Source organism: Ranitomeya variabilis, chromosome 6 (assembly GCF_051348905.1).
Source record: "Ranitomeya variabilis isolate aRanVar5 chromosome 6, aRanVar5.hap1, whole genome shotgun sequence".
NCBI lineage: Eukaryota > Metazoa > Chordata > Amphibia > Anura > Dendrobatidae > Ranitomeya > Ranitomeya variabilis.
Genome location: NC_135237.1, coordinates 581,540,598 through 581,557,549, shown reverse-complemented (window position 1 = coordinate 581,557,549; position 16,952 = coordinate 581,540,598). Strand labels below are relative to the sequence as shown.

At 47.7% G+C, this 16,952-nt stretch overlaps 1 protein-coding gene across 1 annotated transcript in view; it reads left to right on the top strand.

Annotated features, from left to right (window-relative positions):
- The window catches only part of LOC143783182 (cytochrome P450 11B, mitochondrial-like), a 75,279-nt gene extending 58,596 nt beyond the window's left edge, over positions 1-16,683 (top strand). The window contains exons 4-9 of the mRNA XM_077271577.1: positions 6,827-7,030; positions 7,833-7,987; positions 14,109-14,275; positions 14,568-14,646; positions 15,050-15,241; positions 16,475-16,683. Coding sequence (XP_077127692.1) covers positions 6,827-7,030; positions 7,833-7,987; positions 14,109-14,275; positions 14,568-14,646; positions 15,050-15,241; positions 16,475-16,585 — 908 coding nt within the window. The 3' untranslated portion in view covers positions 16,586-16,683. The remainder of the gene's footprint in view (positions 1-6,826; positions 7,031-7,832; positions 7,988-14,108; positions 14,276-14,567; positions 14,647-15,049; positions 15,242-16,474) is intronic.
- Positions 16,684-16,952: the final 269 nt, after the last annotated feature.

Here is a 16,952-nt window from a genome sequence, read left to right as displayed (position 1 = left end):
TCAAGGGTAGTAATGTACAGAGCCAGCCCTAGCCTCTCAATCAGTTCATCAACCCGGGGCATTGGGTAAGCATCGCACTTAGAGACTTCGGTCAGCTTCATATAGTCGTTGCAAAACCGCCATTTCCCATCTGGCTTTGGCACTAAGACTATTGGACTGGATCAGCCACTTTTGGACTCTTCGATGACTTCCAGGATCAGCATCCGCTTTACTGCCTTCAAGATTACCTCTTGACGAGCTTCAGCAATCCGATATGGTTTCACGTTGACCCGGACATGAGGCTCTGTCAGAAGCTCATGCTCTATAATCTTCGTAAACCCCGGGAGTTCTGAGAACAGGTCTCTGTTCCGCTGCAGTACCTCCCAGCACTGCTGCCTCTGCGAGCGGGATAAGGCATCTGCCACCTTGACATCCTCCACCCTGACCTTGGACTAGGCCAGCAGACAAGGGTTTTCTTCAGGTTCTCTGTCCTGCCATGGTTTGATTAGTTTCACATGGTAAGGCTTCCACTTCCCTGGTTGGTGGATTTTGTAGTTGATCTCCCCAACTTTCTCCACTAGCTCATAGGGACCCTGCCACATGGCCAGGAATTTGGTCTCCACCATGGGCACCAGCACCTGTATTCAATCGCCAGGGTTGAACTGTCTCACCCTTGCCGACCTATTGTATATCCTCGACTGTGCCTTTTGTGTAATGAGGAGGTGTTAATAATAATAATAATAATAATAATAATAATAATCTTTATTTATATAGCGCCAACATATTCCGCAGCGCTTTACAGTTTAACAGTTTCAAACACAACAGTCATAGGTAACAACATTAACAATACAGTAATAAAGCAAAATAAGACACAATAAGCCGCCCCTGCTCGTGAGAGCTTACAATCTACAATGAGGTGGGGGAGATACAAAGTACAGGTGTGTATTTACAATGGTGTATTTACAATGATGGTCCAGCCATCTTCAGGGAGTGGGGGGTAGATGGAGATAGTGAATGGGCTACACACAAACATAAAATGACTGATTAGGGAACGTGATAGGCCGCTCTGAACAAATGAGTTTTGAGCGAGCGCCTAAAACTATGCAAGTTGTGGATGGTCCTAATATGTTGGGGTAGAGCATTCCAGAGGATTGGCGCAGCACGGGAGAAGTCTTGGAGTCGGGAGTGGGAGGTACGGATTAGTGCAGAGGTTAGTCGAAAGTCGTTTGCAGAGCGCAGTGGTCGGCTAGGCCGATAGACAGAAATGAGGGAGGAGATGTAAGGGGGCCGCACTGTGGAGAGCTTGGTGGGGGAGAACAAGTACTTTGAATTGTATCCTGTAATGAATGGGCAGCCAGTGTAACGACTGGAGAAGTGCGGACGCGTCCGAGTAACGATTAGCCAGATGGACGACCCTGGCTTCTGCATTAAGGATAGACTGGAGAGGGGAAAGTCGAGTAACAGGGAGGCCAATTAGTAGAGCGTTACAGTAGTCCATGCGGAAGTGGATTAGGGCGACAGTGAGAGTTTTTGTTGTCTCCATGGTGAGAAAGAGGCGGATTCTGGAGATGTTCTTTAGGTGTAAGCGGCATGAGCGGGCAAGAGATTGTATGTGGGAGGTGAAGGAGAGATCGGAGTCAAACATAACACCCATACAGCGCGCCTGCTGCCGGGGTGTTATTATGGTGCCACCCACGGAGAGGGAAATGTCAGATTTAGGGAGGTTAGTAGAAGGTGGGAGCAGAAGAAGTTCAGTTTTGGAGAGGTTGAGTTTCAGATAGAGAGCGGACATGATGTCGGAGACTGCGGACAGACAGTCAGTGGCGTTCTGTAGTACAGCGGGGGTAAGGTCAGGGGCTGACGTGTATAGTTGTGTGTCATCAGCATAAAGATGGTACTGAAAGCCAAATCTGCTGATGGTCTGTCCAATTGGGGCCGTGTAGAGGGAGAAGAGAAGGGGCCAAGGACTGAGCCCTGAGGTACCCCGACAGTGAGAGGAAGAGGAGATAAAGTGGAGCCGGAGAACAGAACACTGAAGGAGCGTTCAGAAAGGTAGGAGGAGAACCAGGAGAGGGCAGTGTCCTTAATGCCTAGTGACTGGAGCCTAGAGAGTAGGAGAGGGTGGTCAACAGTGTCAAAAGCTGCAGAGAGGTCGAGGAGAATGAGCAGAGAGTGGTCACTGTTACATTTTGCTGTCAGAAGGTCATTGGTCACCTTGATGAGTGCAGTTTCTGTCGAATGTAGGGGCGGAAACAGGACTGTGAAGGGTCTAGGAGGGAATGAGTGGAGAGGTAACGGGTAAGGCGGGAGTAGATCAGGCGCTCCAGGAGTTTTGAGATGAAGGAGAGATTGGAGACCGGTCTGTAGTTGTTTGTGCATGATGGGTCAAGGGTGGGTTTTTTTAGAAATGGAGTAATGATAGAGTGTTTGAAGGAGGAGGGGAAAATGCCAGAGGAGAAGGAGAGATTAAAGATTGTAGTTAGGTGAGTTGTGACGACTGGAGAGAGAGACTGGAGGAGGTGTGAGGGAATGGGGTCGGTGGTGCATGTAGTCGGACGAGAAGAGGAGAGGAGCTTGGAGACTTCTTCTGTGATGGGATCGAATGTAGAGAGTGAGCCAGGGGAGATGCAGGGAGGAATGGGAGTCATTGCACGTGGTATCTGGGAGCAGATTTCCTGATGGATAGTCTATTTTCTCTATAAAGTGTGAGGCCAGGTCATCAGCACAAATGTCTGGGATAGTGTCTTGTGCTTTTGGCCTGAGGAGGGAGTGAAAGGTGTTAAAAAGTTTCTTGGGGTTGTTGGATAATGAGGAGATGAGGGTGGTATAGTAGGTCTGTTGTTGTGAATTCTGCTCTTGGGCTCCCTCCGGTGGTTGTTAGTGGTAGTGCAGTGGTCTCTGGATGATAGGCCAGGACAGGTGTTTCTGCTTATTGCAGCTCTATTAGGTATTTAGGTTTGTAGGATCCATCAATCCCTGCCACTTGTCCATTGTATCTTGGAGGGATTGCATCTCTGTCTGGCTCCACTTGCCCTGCTGTCATTTCAGCTAAGATAAGTGCCTTGTTTTGGTTCTCTGTAGCACGCATGCAGTGTGCTTTTATGTGCAGTGCAATCTATTGTGTTTTTGTCCAGCTTGACTTGTTTGGATTTTTCTGTCATGCTGGTTTCTCTGGAGATGCAGATATACATCCTATGTCTTTAGTTAGATGTAGTAGATAGTATTTTCTGCTGTGGAATTTTCTAGTGTTTTAATACTGACCGCTTAGAATTCTGTCCTATCCTTTCTATCTAGCTAGAAGGGCCTCTTTTGCTAAACTCTGTTTTTTCTGCCTGTGTACGTATTTCCTCTTAAACTCACAGTCAATATTTGTGGGGGGCTGCCTATCCTTTGGGGCTCTGCTCTGAGGCAAGATAGGATTTCCCATTTCCATCTTTAGGGGTATTTTGTCCTCCGGCTGTGTCGAGGTGTCTAGGCCTGGTTAGGTACATCCCATGGCTACTTCTAGTTGCGGTGTCTGTCAGTATTAGGATTGCGGTCAGTACAGGTACCACCTACTCCAGAGATAGTCTCATGCGGCTCCAGGGTCACCGGATCATAACAGTCTGTTTGGCGAGGTGAAGGGCAGAGTTATAGGTTCTTAACATAAATTTGAAGTGTATGAAGTCTTCTGGTGTGCGAGTTTTCCTCCATAAGCGTTCAGCACTTCTAGAGCATCGCTGGAGAAATCGGGTTTGCGATGTGAGCCAGGGCTGTTTCACTCTGTGTTTGGAGGTTCTGAGGGTGAGGGGAGCTACTTGGTCTAGGGTGCTTCTAAGAGTGTCATTGTAGTGATGTACAGTCAGATCAGGACAGGAAAAAGAGGAGATTGGGGACAGTGATGAGTGTAAGGAGTCTGAAAGTGTATGAGGGTTAATGGCATGTAGATTTCTGAATGTGTGATAGGTAGGAGTGTGCTGGGGTGGGCGAGGAATTGTGAGTGTGAAGGAGAGAATGCTGTGGTCAGAGAGGGGAAGCAGTGAGTTATCTAGGTAGGAGATTGAACAGAGCCGGACAAAGACCAGGTCCAGGGTGTTACCGTCTTTGTGTGTTTCAGAGGTTGAGAGCTGTGAGAGGCCGAGAGAAGTGGTTAGTGATAGAAGCTGGGATGCAGATGTGGAAGTGGGGCTGTTAATGGGAATGTTGAAGTCTCCCAGGATAAGGGGTGGTAGTTCTGAGGACATGAAGTGCGGCAGCCAGGCTGAGAAATGGTCCAGGAAGTGGGTGGGTGAGCCTGGGCGCCAGTATATGACCGCTACTCTGAGGGAGAGGGGACGGAAGAGCCTGATGGTGTGGACCTCAAAAGAAGGGAATGAGAGTGATGGAACTGGGGGTATAACCTGGAACGTGCATTGTGGGGACAAGAGTATGCCGACTCCACCACCAGGTCTGTTTGTGGGTCTTGGGGAATGGGAGAATTGAAGGCCACCATGGGAAATGGCAGCAGGAGAGACAGTGTCAGAGTCCTGGATCCAGGTTTCAGGGAGGGCCAATAGATTGAGAGAGTTGTTCACAAAGTAGTTGTGCCGGAAAGGAAGCTTGTTACATACAGACCATGGATTCCAAAGGGCACAATTGAAAGGGAGAGATGAGGAAGTGCAAGTAATATTAATAAGGTTAGTATGGTTTTGATATGAGGTAGGGTAGCGGTTGAGGTTGGGGGATGGGGGACCGGGGTTTGGGGAGATGTCCCCTGAAATCAGAAGGAGTAAGAAGATAAAAAGCAAGTAGTTTTTGGAATTGTATGAAGTTTTTTTGTGCAGTATGTTTGGGTAAGATGGGCTGAGGTTTTTCAGGAAGGTAAGAAGTGCATGGGAGCTGTACATGGGAGAGGGAAGGAGAGAGGAGCTGATGTATATGAGTCGTGGTGGAGGGGGGATTGGGCGGTGAAAGTGGATTGCAAGGGAACATAGGAGGATAGGAATATAGCACATGGATAGAAGGGAGAGCAGAGTGTGGGTTACCTGACTCCTGCCCTGACTAACTGCCATGGAATAACTGCTGTATCACGACGCTTATCTTCATGACGCTTTGCTTCTGGGATGCTTGCGTGCACCCCTAAGGATGGTTCTACATTTATAGTCCAATGCTGGGTCAGAAGAGATGGATTGTGGGACCAGGGTGGGGATAATTTGGCAGCTGGGGCCAGCACACCAGGGGGTGGTTAAATGATCAAACACATTGTGGCTGGCAACATGCTATAACTAGTGTTGAGCATTCCGATACCGCAAGTATCGGGTATCGGCCGATATTTGCTGTATCGGAATTCCGATACCGAGTTCTGATATTTTTGTGATATCGGAAATCAGAATCGGAAGTTCCCAGTGTATGGTTCCCAGGGTCTGGAGGAGAGGAGACTCTCCTTCAGGCCCTGGGATCCATATTCATGTAAAAAATAAAGAATAAAAATAAAAAATATGGATATACTCACCCCTCCGGCGGACCCTGGACCTTAGCGGTGTAACCGGGAGCCTCCGTTCCTAAGAATGCAGTGAGTGTAGGACCTGCGATGATGTTGCGGCTTGTGATTGGTCGCGTGAGCGGTCACATGAGCGGTCACGCGACCAATCACAAGCCGCGACGTCATAGAAGGTCCTTCACTCTGCATTCTTAGGAACGGAGGCTGCCGGTTACATCGCTAAGGTCCAGGGTCCGCCGGAGGGGTGAGTATATCCATATTTTTTATTTTTATTCTTTATTTTTTGCATGAATATGGATCCCAGGGCCTGAAGGAGAGTTTCCTGTCTGGAAACAGTGCATCACTAATTGTGATTCATCTATCTTTGTTGTCTATAGCATATGGTGTGAATACTTTGGTATGAGTAGGAGGGAGTGCAATCACAATTAGTGATGCACTGTTTCCAGTGGACTCATTGGCACCCAGTTAAAAGCATTAAGGATCCCTCATTGTTTATTTACTTAGTAACCATAGTCTGATATGCTCCATCCTGTGTCACATTTAAACACTTTGGTGTGATTCACATAATTTTATTAAGACCTATGTATTTATTTTGGATGTAAACAAGTTTATGTCAGTAAAAATAAAAATAATTGTTATATTTGAATTATTTGTTTTTGGTATTTACTCATTGTCCTCCGGATAAATGATATATTTATGAGTTATTATACCTACATGGGTCCGTAGTAGTTTCTGGTGCCATATAGAAATAACAGTCTATTCAGTAGGACTATCAGCTGTGTATCCACCAGACTTCTGCTCAACACAACTGATGGTCCCAACATCATTTATAAGGCAAGAAATCCCACTTATTACACCTGACAGGGCACACCTGTGAAATGAAAACCATTCCCGGTGACTACCTCTTGAAGCTCATCAAGAGAATGCCAAGAGTGTGCAACGCAGTCATCAAAGCAAAAGGTGGCTACTTTGAAGAACCTAGAATATAAGACATGATTTCAGTTGTTTCACACTTTTTTGTTAAGTATATAATTCCACATGTGATAATTCATAGTTTTGATGCCTTCAGTGTGAATGTACAATTTTCATAGTCATGAAAATACAGAAAGATCTTTAAATGAGAAAGTGTGTCCAAACTTTTGGTCTGTACTGTAGGTATAGCTGATATATCCTGGGTATCACGTGCTGTATAAAATGTAGGTATAACTGGTATAACCTGGGCATCACATGGTGTATGAAATATAGATACAGGTGGTATAACCTGGGCATTACATAGTATATAAATATGGATATAGCTGGTATAGTCTGGGCATCACATGATGTATGAATATAGGTACAGTTGGTATAACCTGGGAATGTATGGCTCTCACCATGTATTGGATTTTGCAGCCAGCAGTTACGTCTTGTATGGGCAACGTCTTGGACTTCTGGAGGAACATCCAAACCAGGAGTCCCTGCGGTTTATTAGCGCTGTGGAGATGATGATAAAGACGACCCTCCCACTGATCTACTTCCCCCACCAGCTGATGAGACTGTCAGACAGCCGCATATGGAGGGAACATATGAAGTCTTGGGACATTATATTCGAGCAGGGTGAGTCCTCCTAGGTTCTGGAGATCATCCTCTGACTACTCCTGGAGATCATCCGCTGCCTGGTTCTGGAAGTCATCCTCTGCCAGGTCCTGGAGATCATCCTCTGCCTGGTCCTGGAGATCATCCTTTGACTGGTCCTGGAGATCATGCCCTGCCTGGTCCTGGAGATCGTCCTCTGCCTGGTCCTGGAGATCATCCCCTGCCTGGTCCTGGAGATCATCCTCTGCCTGGTCCTGGAGATCATCCCCTGCCTTGTCCTGGAGATTATCCCCTGCCTGGTCCTGGACATCATCCTCTGCCTGGTTCTGGAGATCATCCGCTGCCTGGTCCTGGAGATCATCCTTTAACTGGTCCTGGACATCATCCCCTGCCTGGTCCTGGAAATCGTCCCCTGCCTGGTCCTGGAGATCATCCCCTGCCTGGTCCTGGAGATCATCCCCAGCCTGGTCCTGGAGATCATCCCCAGCCTGGTCCTGGAGATCATCCCCAGCCTGGTCCTGGAGATCATCCCTAGCCTGGTCCTGGAGATCATCCCCTGCCTAGTCCTGGAGATCATCCTTTGACTGGTCCTGGAGATCATGCCCTGCCTGGTCCAGGAAATCATGCCCTGAGTCCTGACTGGTCCAGGAGATCATCCTCTGCCTGGTTCTGGAGATCATCCCCTGCCTGGTCCTGGAGATCATCCTCTGCCTGGTCCTGGAGATCATCCCCTGCCTGGTCCCAGAGATCATCCTCTGCCTGGTATGCACCATCTCACCTTTCCTCACCTCATCTCACTCTCCTCTTCCTGATGTCGCTGCAGCGGATCGGTGCATCCAGAACATTTACCAGGAGTTCTGTCTGGGTCAGGAGCGTGGATACTCCGGGATAATGGCAGAGCTGCTGCTACAAGGAGAACTTCCACTGGACTCTATAAAAGCCAATATCACCGAGCTGATGGCTGGAGGAGTGGACACGGTGAGAGGGGTTCATGGTCTAGTGGTCTGCAACTGGTTATGTGGTGGTTGTACATGATGGTGGATCACCAGCTAACATCTCACAGCGAGGATGAATTGTACATTCTGCAGACTATCTAATGCGTACGGTAATGTTTCAATTCTCCCCTGATGGCAGATATGGGGGTAGGCATGTTGATTTTAAACATGCCTAATACTCTGTTCTCATGGGGAGAAACTGCTGATGGGACTTTTCCCTCCCATTTTAAGAAAATGTGCACTGGGTGGTTTTGGGGGAGATGTTCTGTCATCTGCAGTATGTGGCCACCTCAAGGTACAATTGTGAACACGTTAACAATAACCTGTCTCAAACATAATATTTTATGGTCTCCATGTTCTTCCTCTTCATCCCCTTCTTGGGGTCGTGCTTGACTCTAGTCTACTTGTCTCCACAGAGGATCATGTCCTTACTTGGAATCACTTTCCTGAATTCTTTTTGTATCTGCTTGTCCCCACAGATAGCCAAGCCCTTACTCTTCATCTCCTTCTTGGAGTCTTGTTGTATCTAGTAAAAAAGGGGGAATGAAGGGGGTGAAGGACCTTGATCACACCAGTTCAAATGTAGACAAGAGGATCGGAGCAAAGGGTGCCACGTCTGAGGCTGGTGTAGCGCAGCAATGACGAACCAGGGAGAAAACGGAAGAGATGGCACATCCAAGGTAAATAGAAGTCAATAGTTCCATTATCTGTATCCATTAAAATGACAAACAAGGGACTTAAAATGGACGCATTTCTGGCGTTTTTCACTGTAAATAGCATTTACATCATGTGCTTGTCCACCATATGATTTTTTTTTGTGCTTTAAATAAAATCATTGTAATATGTGTTATACCCTAATTAAGGGCGAGTGACTCTCCAGAAACATGTCGGTTTTAAATCCCTTGTTTGTCATTTTAATGGATACAGATTAAAGAATTATTGACTTGTGTTTACCTTGGATCTTCCCCCCGGGTTCGTTCTTGTTTTATCTATTTGTCCCCACAGATGGCCAAGCCCTAAGGGCCCCTTCACACTGGTCGATTCTGCTACGATTACGACGCATTTGCGTCATATTCGACATCGCAGTACGAGCTCGTAGCCAGCGGTCACACTCTACGATGTTAACGCTTTTTCTGACGTAGTTGCGATGTGAACGTCACGCGTCGCAATCGTACGCTACCCTTCACACCGCCATAGTCCTACGACTCCGAGCGTGACGTATTACCAGCATGGGCGTGCTAAAACGTCACGCCCAATCAAGAGACAGGTATGCGGAAGCCCAACCCACGTAGTCGCATTACGAGCTCGTATGACCGCCGTCACATACTACGATTTCGACCGCCACAGCGAGACATTTACGACGAAAGAAAGTTCTGCTCTTTCTTTCACATCGTACGATGCTGGGCTGCGTCGCAAATCGTAACGCCATGTCACACTTTGCAACCTCGGAACGAGGACGGATAAACGTCACAAATCGAACGCTCGTTCAGACTTTGATTGCACAGTGTGAAGGGGCCCTTACACGTGATCCACTTCTTGGGGTCTTGTTGTATCTACTTGTCCCCACAGATGACCAAGCCCTTACACATCATCCTCTTCTTGGGGTCTTGTTGTATCTACTTGTCCCCCACTGATGACCAAGCCCTTACACATCATCCTCTTCTTGGGGTCTTGTTGTATCTACTTGCCCCCACAGATGACCAAGCCCTTACACATCATCCTCTTCTTGGGGTCTTGTTGTATCTACTTGCCCCCACAGATGACCAAGCCATTACACATCATCCTCTTCTTGGGGTCTTGTTGTATCTACTTGTCCCCACAGATGACCAAGCCCTTACACATCATCCTCTTCTTGGGGTCTTATTGTATCTACTTGCCCCCACAGATGACCAAGCCCTTACACATCATCCTCTTCTTGGGGTCTTGTTGTATCTACTTGTCCCCACAGATGACCAAGCCCTTACACATCATCCTCTTCTTGGGGTCTTGTTGTATCTACTTGCCCCCACAGATGACCAAGCCCTTACACATCATCCTCTTCTTGGGGTCTTGTTGTATCTACTTGTCCCCCACTGATGACCAAGCCCTTACACATCATCCTCTTCTTGGGGTCTTGTTGTATCTACTTGTCCCCACAGATGACCAAGCCCTTACACATCATCCTCTTCTTGGGGTCTTATTGTATCTACTTGCCCCCACAGATGACCAAGCCCTTACACATCATCCTCTTCTTGGGGTCTTGTTGTATCTACTTGTCCCCACAGATGACCAAGCCCTTACACATCATCCTCTTCTTGGGGTCTTGTTGTATCTACTTGTCCCCCACTGATGACCAAGCCCTTACACATCATCCTCTTCTTGGGGTCTTAATGTATCTACTTGTCCCCACAGATGACCAAGCCCTTACACATCATCCTCTTCTTGGGGTCTTGTTGTATCTACTTGTCCCCACAGATGACCAAGCCCTTACACATCATCCTCTTCTTGGGGTCTTGTTATATCTTCTTGTCCCCACAGATGACCAAGCCCTTACACATCATCCTCTTCTTGGGGTCTTTTTATATCTACTTGTCCCCACAGATGACCAAGCCCTTACACAACATCCTCTTCTTAGGGGTCTTATTGTATCTACTTGTCTTCACAGATGACCAAGCTCTTACACATCATCCTCTTCTTGGGGTCTTATTGTATCTACTTGTCTTCACAGATGGCCAAGCCCTTACACATCATCCTCTTCTTGGGGTCTTGTTGTATCTACTTGTCCCCACAGATGACCAAGCCCTTACACATCATCCTCTTCTTGGGGTCTTGTTGTATCTACTTGTCTTCACAGATGACCAAGCTCTTACACATCATCCTCTTCTTGGAGTTTTGTTGTATCTACTTGTCTTCACAGATGGCCAAGCCCTTACACATCATCCTCTTCTTGGGGTCTTATTGTATCTACTTGCACCCATAGATTGCCAAACCCTTAAACATCATCCTCTTCTTGGAGTTCTGTTGTATCTACTTGTCCCCACAGATGACCAAGCCCTTACACATCATCCTCTTCTTGGGGTCTTGTTGTATCTACTTGTCCCCCACTGATGACCAAGCCCTTACACATCATCCTCTTCTTGGGGTCTTGTTGTATCTACTTGCCCCCACAGATGACCAAGCCCTTACACATCATCCTCTTCTTGGGGTCTTGTTGTATCTACTTGCCCCCACAGATGACCAAGCCATTACACATCATCCTCTTCTTGGGGTCTTGTTGTATCTACTTGTCCCCACAGATGACCAAGCCCTTACACATCATCCTCTTCTTGGGGTCTTATTGTATCTACTTGCCCCCACAGATGACCAAGCCCTTACACATCATCCTCTTCTTGGGGTCTTGTTGTATCTACTTGTCCCCACAGATGACCAAGCCCTTACACATCATCCTCTTCTTGGGGTCTTGTTGTATCTACTTGCCCCCACAGATGACCAAGCCCTTACACATCATCCTCTTCTTGGGGTCTTGTTGTATCTACTTGTCCCCCACTGATGACCAAGCCCTTACACATCATCCTCTTCTTGGGGTCTTGTTGTATCTACTTGTCCCCACAGATGACCAAGCCCTTACACATCATCCTCTTCTTGGGGTCTTATTGTATCTACTTGCCCCCACAGATGACCAAGCCCTTACACATCATCCTCTTCTTGGGGTCTTGTTGTATCTACTTGTCCCCACAGATGACCAAGCCCTTACACATCATCCTCTTCTTGGGGTCTTGTTGTATCTACTTGTCCCCCACTGATGACCAAGCCCTTACACATCATCCTCTTCTTGGGGTCTTAATGTATCTACTTGTCCCCACAGATGACCAAGCCCTTACACATCATCCTCTTCTTGGGGTCTTGTTGTATCTACTTGTCCCCACAGATGACCAAGCCCTTACACATCATCCTCTTCTTGGGGTCTTGTTATATCTTCTTGTCCCCACAGATGACCAAGCCCTTACACATCATCCTCTTCTTGGGGTCTTTTTATATCTACTTGTCCCCACAGATGACCAAGCCCTTACACAACATCCTCTTCTTAGGGGTCTTATTGTATCTACTTGTCTTCACAGATGACCAAGCTCTTACACATCATCCTCTTCTTGGGGTCTTATTGTATCTACTTGTCTTCACAGATGGCCAAGCCCTTACACATCATCCTCTTCTTGGGGTCTTGTTGTATCTACTTGTCCCCACAGATGACCAAGCCCTTACACATCATCCTCTTCTTGGGGTCTTGTTGTATCTACTTGTCTTCACAGATGACCAAGCTCTTACACATCATCCTCTTCTTGGAGTTTTGTTGTATCTACTTGTCTTCACAGATGGCCAAGCCCTTACACATCATCCTCTTCTTGGGGTCTTATTGTATCTACTTGCACCCATAGATTGCCAAACCCTTAAACATCATCCTCTTCTTGGAGTTCTGTTGTATCTACTTGTCCCCACAGATGACCAAGCCGTTACACATCATCCTCTTCTTGGAGTTTTGTTGTATCTACTTGTCTTCACAGATGACCAAGCCCTTACACATCATCCTCTTCTTGGGGTCTTGTTGTATCTACTTGTCCCCACAGATGACCAAGCCCTTACACATCATCCTCTTCTTGGGGTCTTGTTGTATCTACTTGCACCCATAGATTGCCAAGCCCTTACACATCATCCTCTTCTTGGAGTTTTGTTGTATCTACTTGTCTTCACAGATGTCCATGCCCTTACACATCATCCTCTTCTTGGGGTCTTGTTGTATCTACTTGCACCCATAGATTGCCAAGCCCTTACACATCATCCTCTTCTTGGAGTTTTGTTGTATCTACTTGTCTTCACAGATGACCAAGCTCTTACACATCATCCTCTTCTTGGAGTTTTGATGTATCTACTTGTCTTCACAGATGACCAAGCTCTTACACATCATCCTCTTCTTGGAGTTTTGTTGTATCTACTTGTCTTCTGAGATGGCCAAGCTCTTACACATCATCCTTTTCTTGGGAGTTTTGTTGTATCTACTTGTCTTCACAGATGTCCATGCCCTTACACTTCATTCTCTTTTTGCAGTTTTGTTGTATCTATTTGTCCCCAAAGATGGCGAAGCACTTAAGGTACCTTCACACTGAACGATATCGCTAGCGATCCGTGACGTTGCAGCGTCCTGGATAGCGATATCGTTGAGTTTGACACGCAGCAGCGATCAGGATCCTGCTGTGCCATCGTTGGTCGGAGCAGAAAGTCCAGAACTTTATTTCGTCGCTGGATCTCCCGCTGACATCGCTGGATCGGTGTGTGTGACACCGATCCAGCGATGTCTTCACTGCTAACCAGGGTAAACATCGGGTTACTAAGCGCAGGGCCGCGCTTAGTAACCCGATGTTTACCCTGGTTACCAGTGTAAATGTAAAAAAAACCAAACACTACATACTTACATTCCGGTGTCTGTCCCCCGGCGCTGTGCTTTCCTGCACTGTCAGCGCCGGCCAGCCGTAAAGCAGATTACAGCGGTGACGTCACCGCTGTGCTTTCCGGCCGGCGCTCACAGTCAGTGCAGGAAAGCACAGCGCCGGGGGACAGACACCGGAATGTAAGTATGTAGTGTTTGGTTTTTTTTACATTTACACTGGTAACCAGGGTAAACATCGGGTTACTAAGCGCGGCCCTGCGCTTAGTAACCCGATGTTTACCCTGGTTACTCGGGGACTTCGGCATCGTTGGTCGCTGGAGAGCTGACTGTGTGACAGCTCTCCAGCGACCACACAGCGACGCTGCAGCAATCGGCATCGTTGTCTAGATCGCTGCAGCGTCGCTTAATGTGACGGTACCTTTAGGGTCTTGTGTTTGACTCTTGTCTACTTGTCCTCACAGATGGCTATCTGTGATTTAACTCATTTAACTCATCATCTGTTGTGTTTAACTTTAGTCTTCTTGCTCCTGCAGATGCCCTTAACTCTTCACCGTTTCATGGGCATCTACTGCGTCTGACTTGTGCTTCCTTCTTCTCACAGATGCTGATGCCCTTACTCTTCCCCGTCATCTTATCTCCAATCCTGGGAATATATTGTCTGACTTTTGCCTTCTTGCCCCTGCAGACAGCCATGCCCTTACTCTTCACCCTCTTTGAACTGGCCAGAAATCCATCTGTACAGAGAGAACTCAGGGATGAGGTTCGCAAAGCAGAGGCCCAAAACCCTCAGGACTTGAACCAGCTACTGAACCTCATGCCTCTACTGAAGGGGGCGATCAAGGAGACGCTGCGGTAAGTGCCAGCTCTACCACTCGACAGATGACTCTTGTCTTCCTTCCAAGTATCCTCAAGCCTGCAACAGTCCTGTAGTTAAGGTCCTGTCCTGCAGTGCTCGATGTCCTGCGGCCTGTCCTAAAGGTAATAAAAGCTGGAGAGTCTCATGCCATTATATAAGCAGAAGGCACACGCCATGAGGACTCATCCTCTACCCGAGCATGAGCAGAAGTTTACTTTCCTGATGATATAACCACTACATGGCACCTGCTACGGAGATGTTTAATCTATTGCTCTCGGTTGTCTTCAGGTTGTATCCTGTGGGGATCACAGTCCAGAGATATCTGACCAAGGACATCACGCTGCACAACTACCACATTCCCTCTGGGGTGAGACTTTGCCCATTCTCTTATTAGGGACACTCAAAATAATCAGAGCTCCTCTATAAATACAGAACAAATCCCACGTGGACCTGTCTACACTGCAAGATATGATCCTAAAGATACCACCATACAGCACCCCCATATTGTCCCACCTACCTTCTATGTCTCGCTTTGTACCCCAATATTCCATCCCCTCTACCCCCACGACTTGCATTTTACTCCATATTCTGTCCCCTATACCTTAGGGTCTATCATGTTCTGTGCCCTATCTTCTTTCCCCCCTAACCCCACGTCTAGCTCTGTACCCCATGTGTCCCATTTACCCGCAAGTGTCTTGCACTGTACCCCGTATTCTGTCCCATCTAGCACCCGCTTCTTTCACTGTACGCCATATTGTCCTCTTTTGCAGACTCTGGTGCAGGTAGGTCTGTATCCCATGGGCCGCAGCTCCCACATCTTTCAGGACCCCCAACGTTATGATCCTGGTCGCTGGATGCGTCGAGATGACACAAACTTTAAGGCGCTGGCATTTGGCTTCGGATCGCGACAGTGCATTGGTAGAAGGATTGCGGAGACAGAAATGATGCTTTTCCTGATGCACGTAAGTCCAGGCAGCACTCACAGAATACAGTGGATATAAAAAGTCTACACACCTCTAATAAAATACCAGGTTTTTGCCATGTACAATAAATGCCAGAAGAATCTGCAAACTTTTTCCTTTTTAACATCACCCACAATCTGTACAAATTCAGTGAGAAAAACTGAAATCATTCTGAGGGAAAAAGAAAAATAAACCAAAATACTGTGGTTGCAAAAGTGCACACACCCTCTTATCCCCTCATGTTACATAGTAGTCAGTGCTCAGCCATCGTCATTTCCAGCGATTTTGATCAGCCCCAGAGAAAGTGTCGCTGCTCTTGGAGGATTCTCCTGTAAACAGCTGACAACACAGCAAAGGATCAAAGTGTGGAAAGTTGTTAGCCAGAAGGGACAAATACAGGGATCAGATCTACCATGGACACTGAAGACATCACAAGAAGGAGCTGAAATCTGGCAACACAGAGACATTACAGAGAACTGGACGTCCCTCAGATATTGGGGAAAAGACAAGAAGGACATTGTCACTTGAGGCCGGCGGCAACATTAGAGGAGCTGCAGGGATTTCTGGCCAGTCCTGGTGGTGTCTTACAGATGACCACAATCTCCCGTATTCCTCACATCTCCGGCCTGTGGGGTTGGGCGGAGAAGTAGCTTTTTCTTACATATAAGTCGGTGATGTTCTGCCAAATACTCCATCACATCGGCCAAAAGTAGGAAACGTGATCTGTCTGATGAGACCGAGGGGAACTCTGTGGCGATAATCCCAGAAGGTGTAAAGCAGACACCAGTCATCACCACCCCTTATCACAGTGAGGCATAGGGTGTGTGCAGACTTTTATGTCCATTGTATATAGTATATGCATACAGTGGCTGCAGCACAGGGGAAGGAAGTTACAGGGCAGCAGGTGATGGGGCAGGTGCGTTGTAGGGGCTAGCAGTACAGCTGAGGACAGGTGTTCGGGGTAAGATCAAGATGGTTTCGGGTGACAGGTGGGTGCGCAGGTGACCAATTTGAGATGAAGAGTCTGGCTGGTGACAGGTATCGGGCTGAGGAGGTGGAATTGGATCCAGGATGAGGACAAGTGGCAGGTGAGGACAGCTTGGTGATGATTGTCTGGGGTGAGGGTGTCTGGGTGATGGGTATAAGAGTGATAACAGGCAGGTGATGGATGTCTGGGTCATGAGAGGTAGTTTGCGGGGTTGAGGGTAACCTGTTTTTCTTCTCAACCTCCAGATGCTGAAGAACTTCCAGATTGACACGGTGTGTAAACATGACCTAAACACAGTTTTCAGATTCATCCTGATGCCAGAAAAACCACCGCTGCTGACCTTCCGCCCAATCTGACCCCACAACCCTCGCTGCACAGCCATGCGATGGAGGTGCATCGTAAGCTCCTACATCCAGTATGTGAAAGTGCGTACTCATAAATAAAGAATAAGACGTACATCCTGCCTGATTATTCCACCCGAAATGAGGAGCGTGATGAGCCTGAATAGTCCTACACCTCATACAGGTGGATATAGCGGAAGGAACCAGGTCGGGCCATGATACCCACAAGTGGAATGGCTCCTGAAAGATGCAAGATTGGGATGGCTCCAGGCAGGGGTAGAGATGGCCCAGGTGGGGGTGTAGTGGAAGGGGCTCCTAGAGGGGGTGGAGATGGCACAGGCGGAGGTATGGGGGGACCGCTCCTAGAGCCGTGGAGATGGCA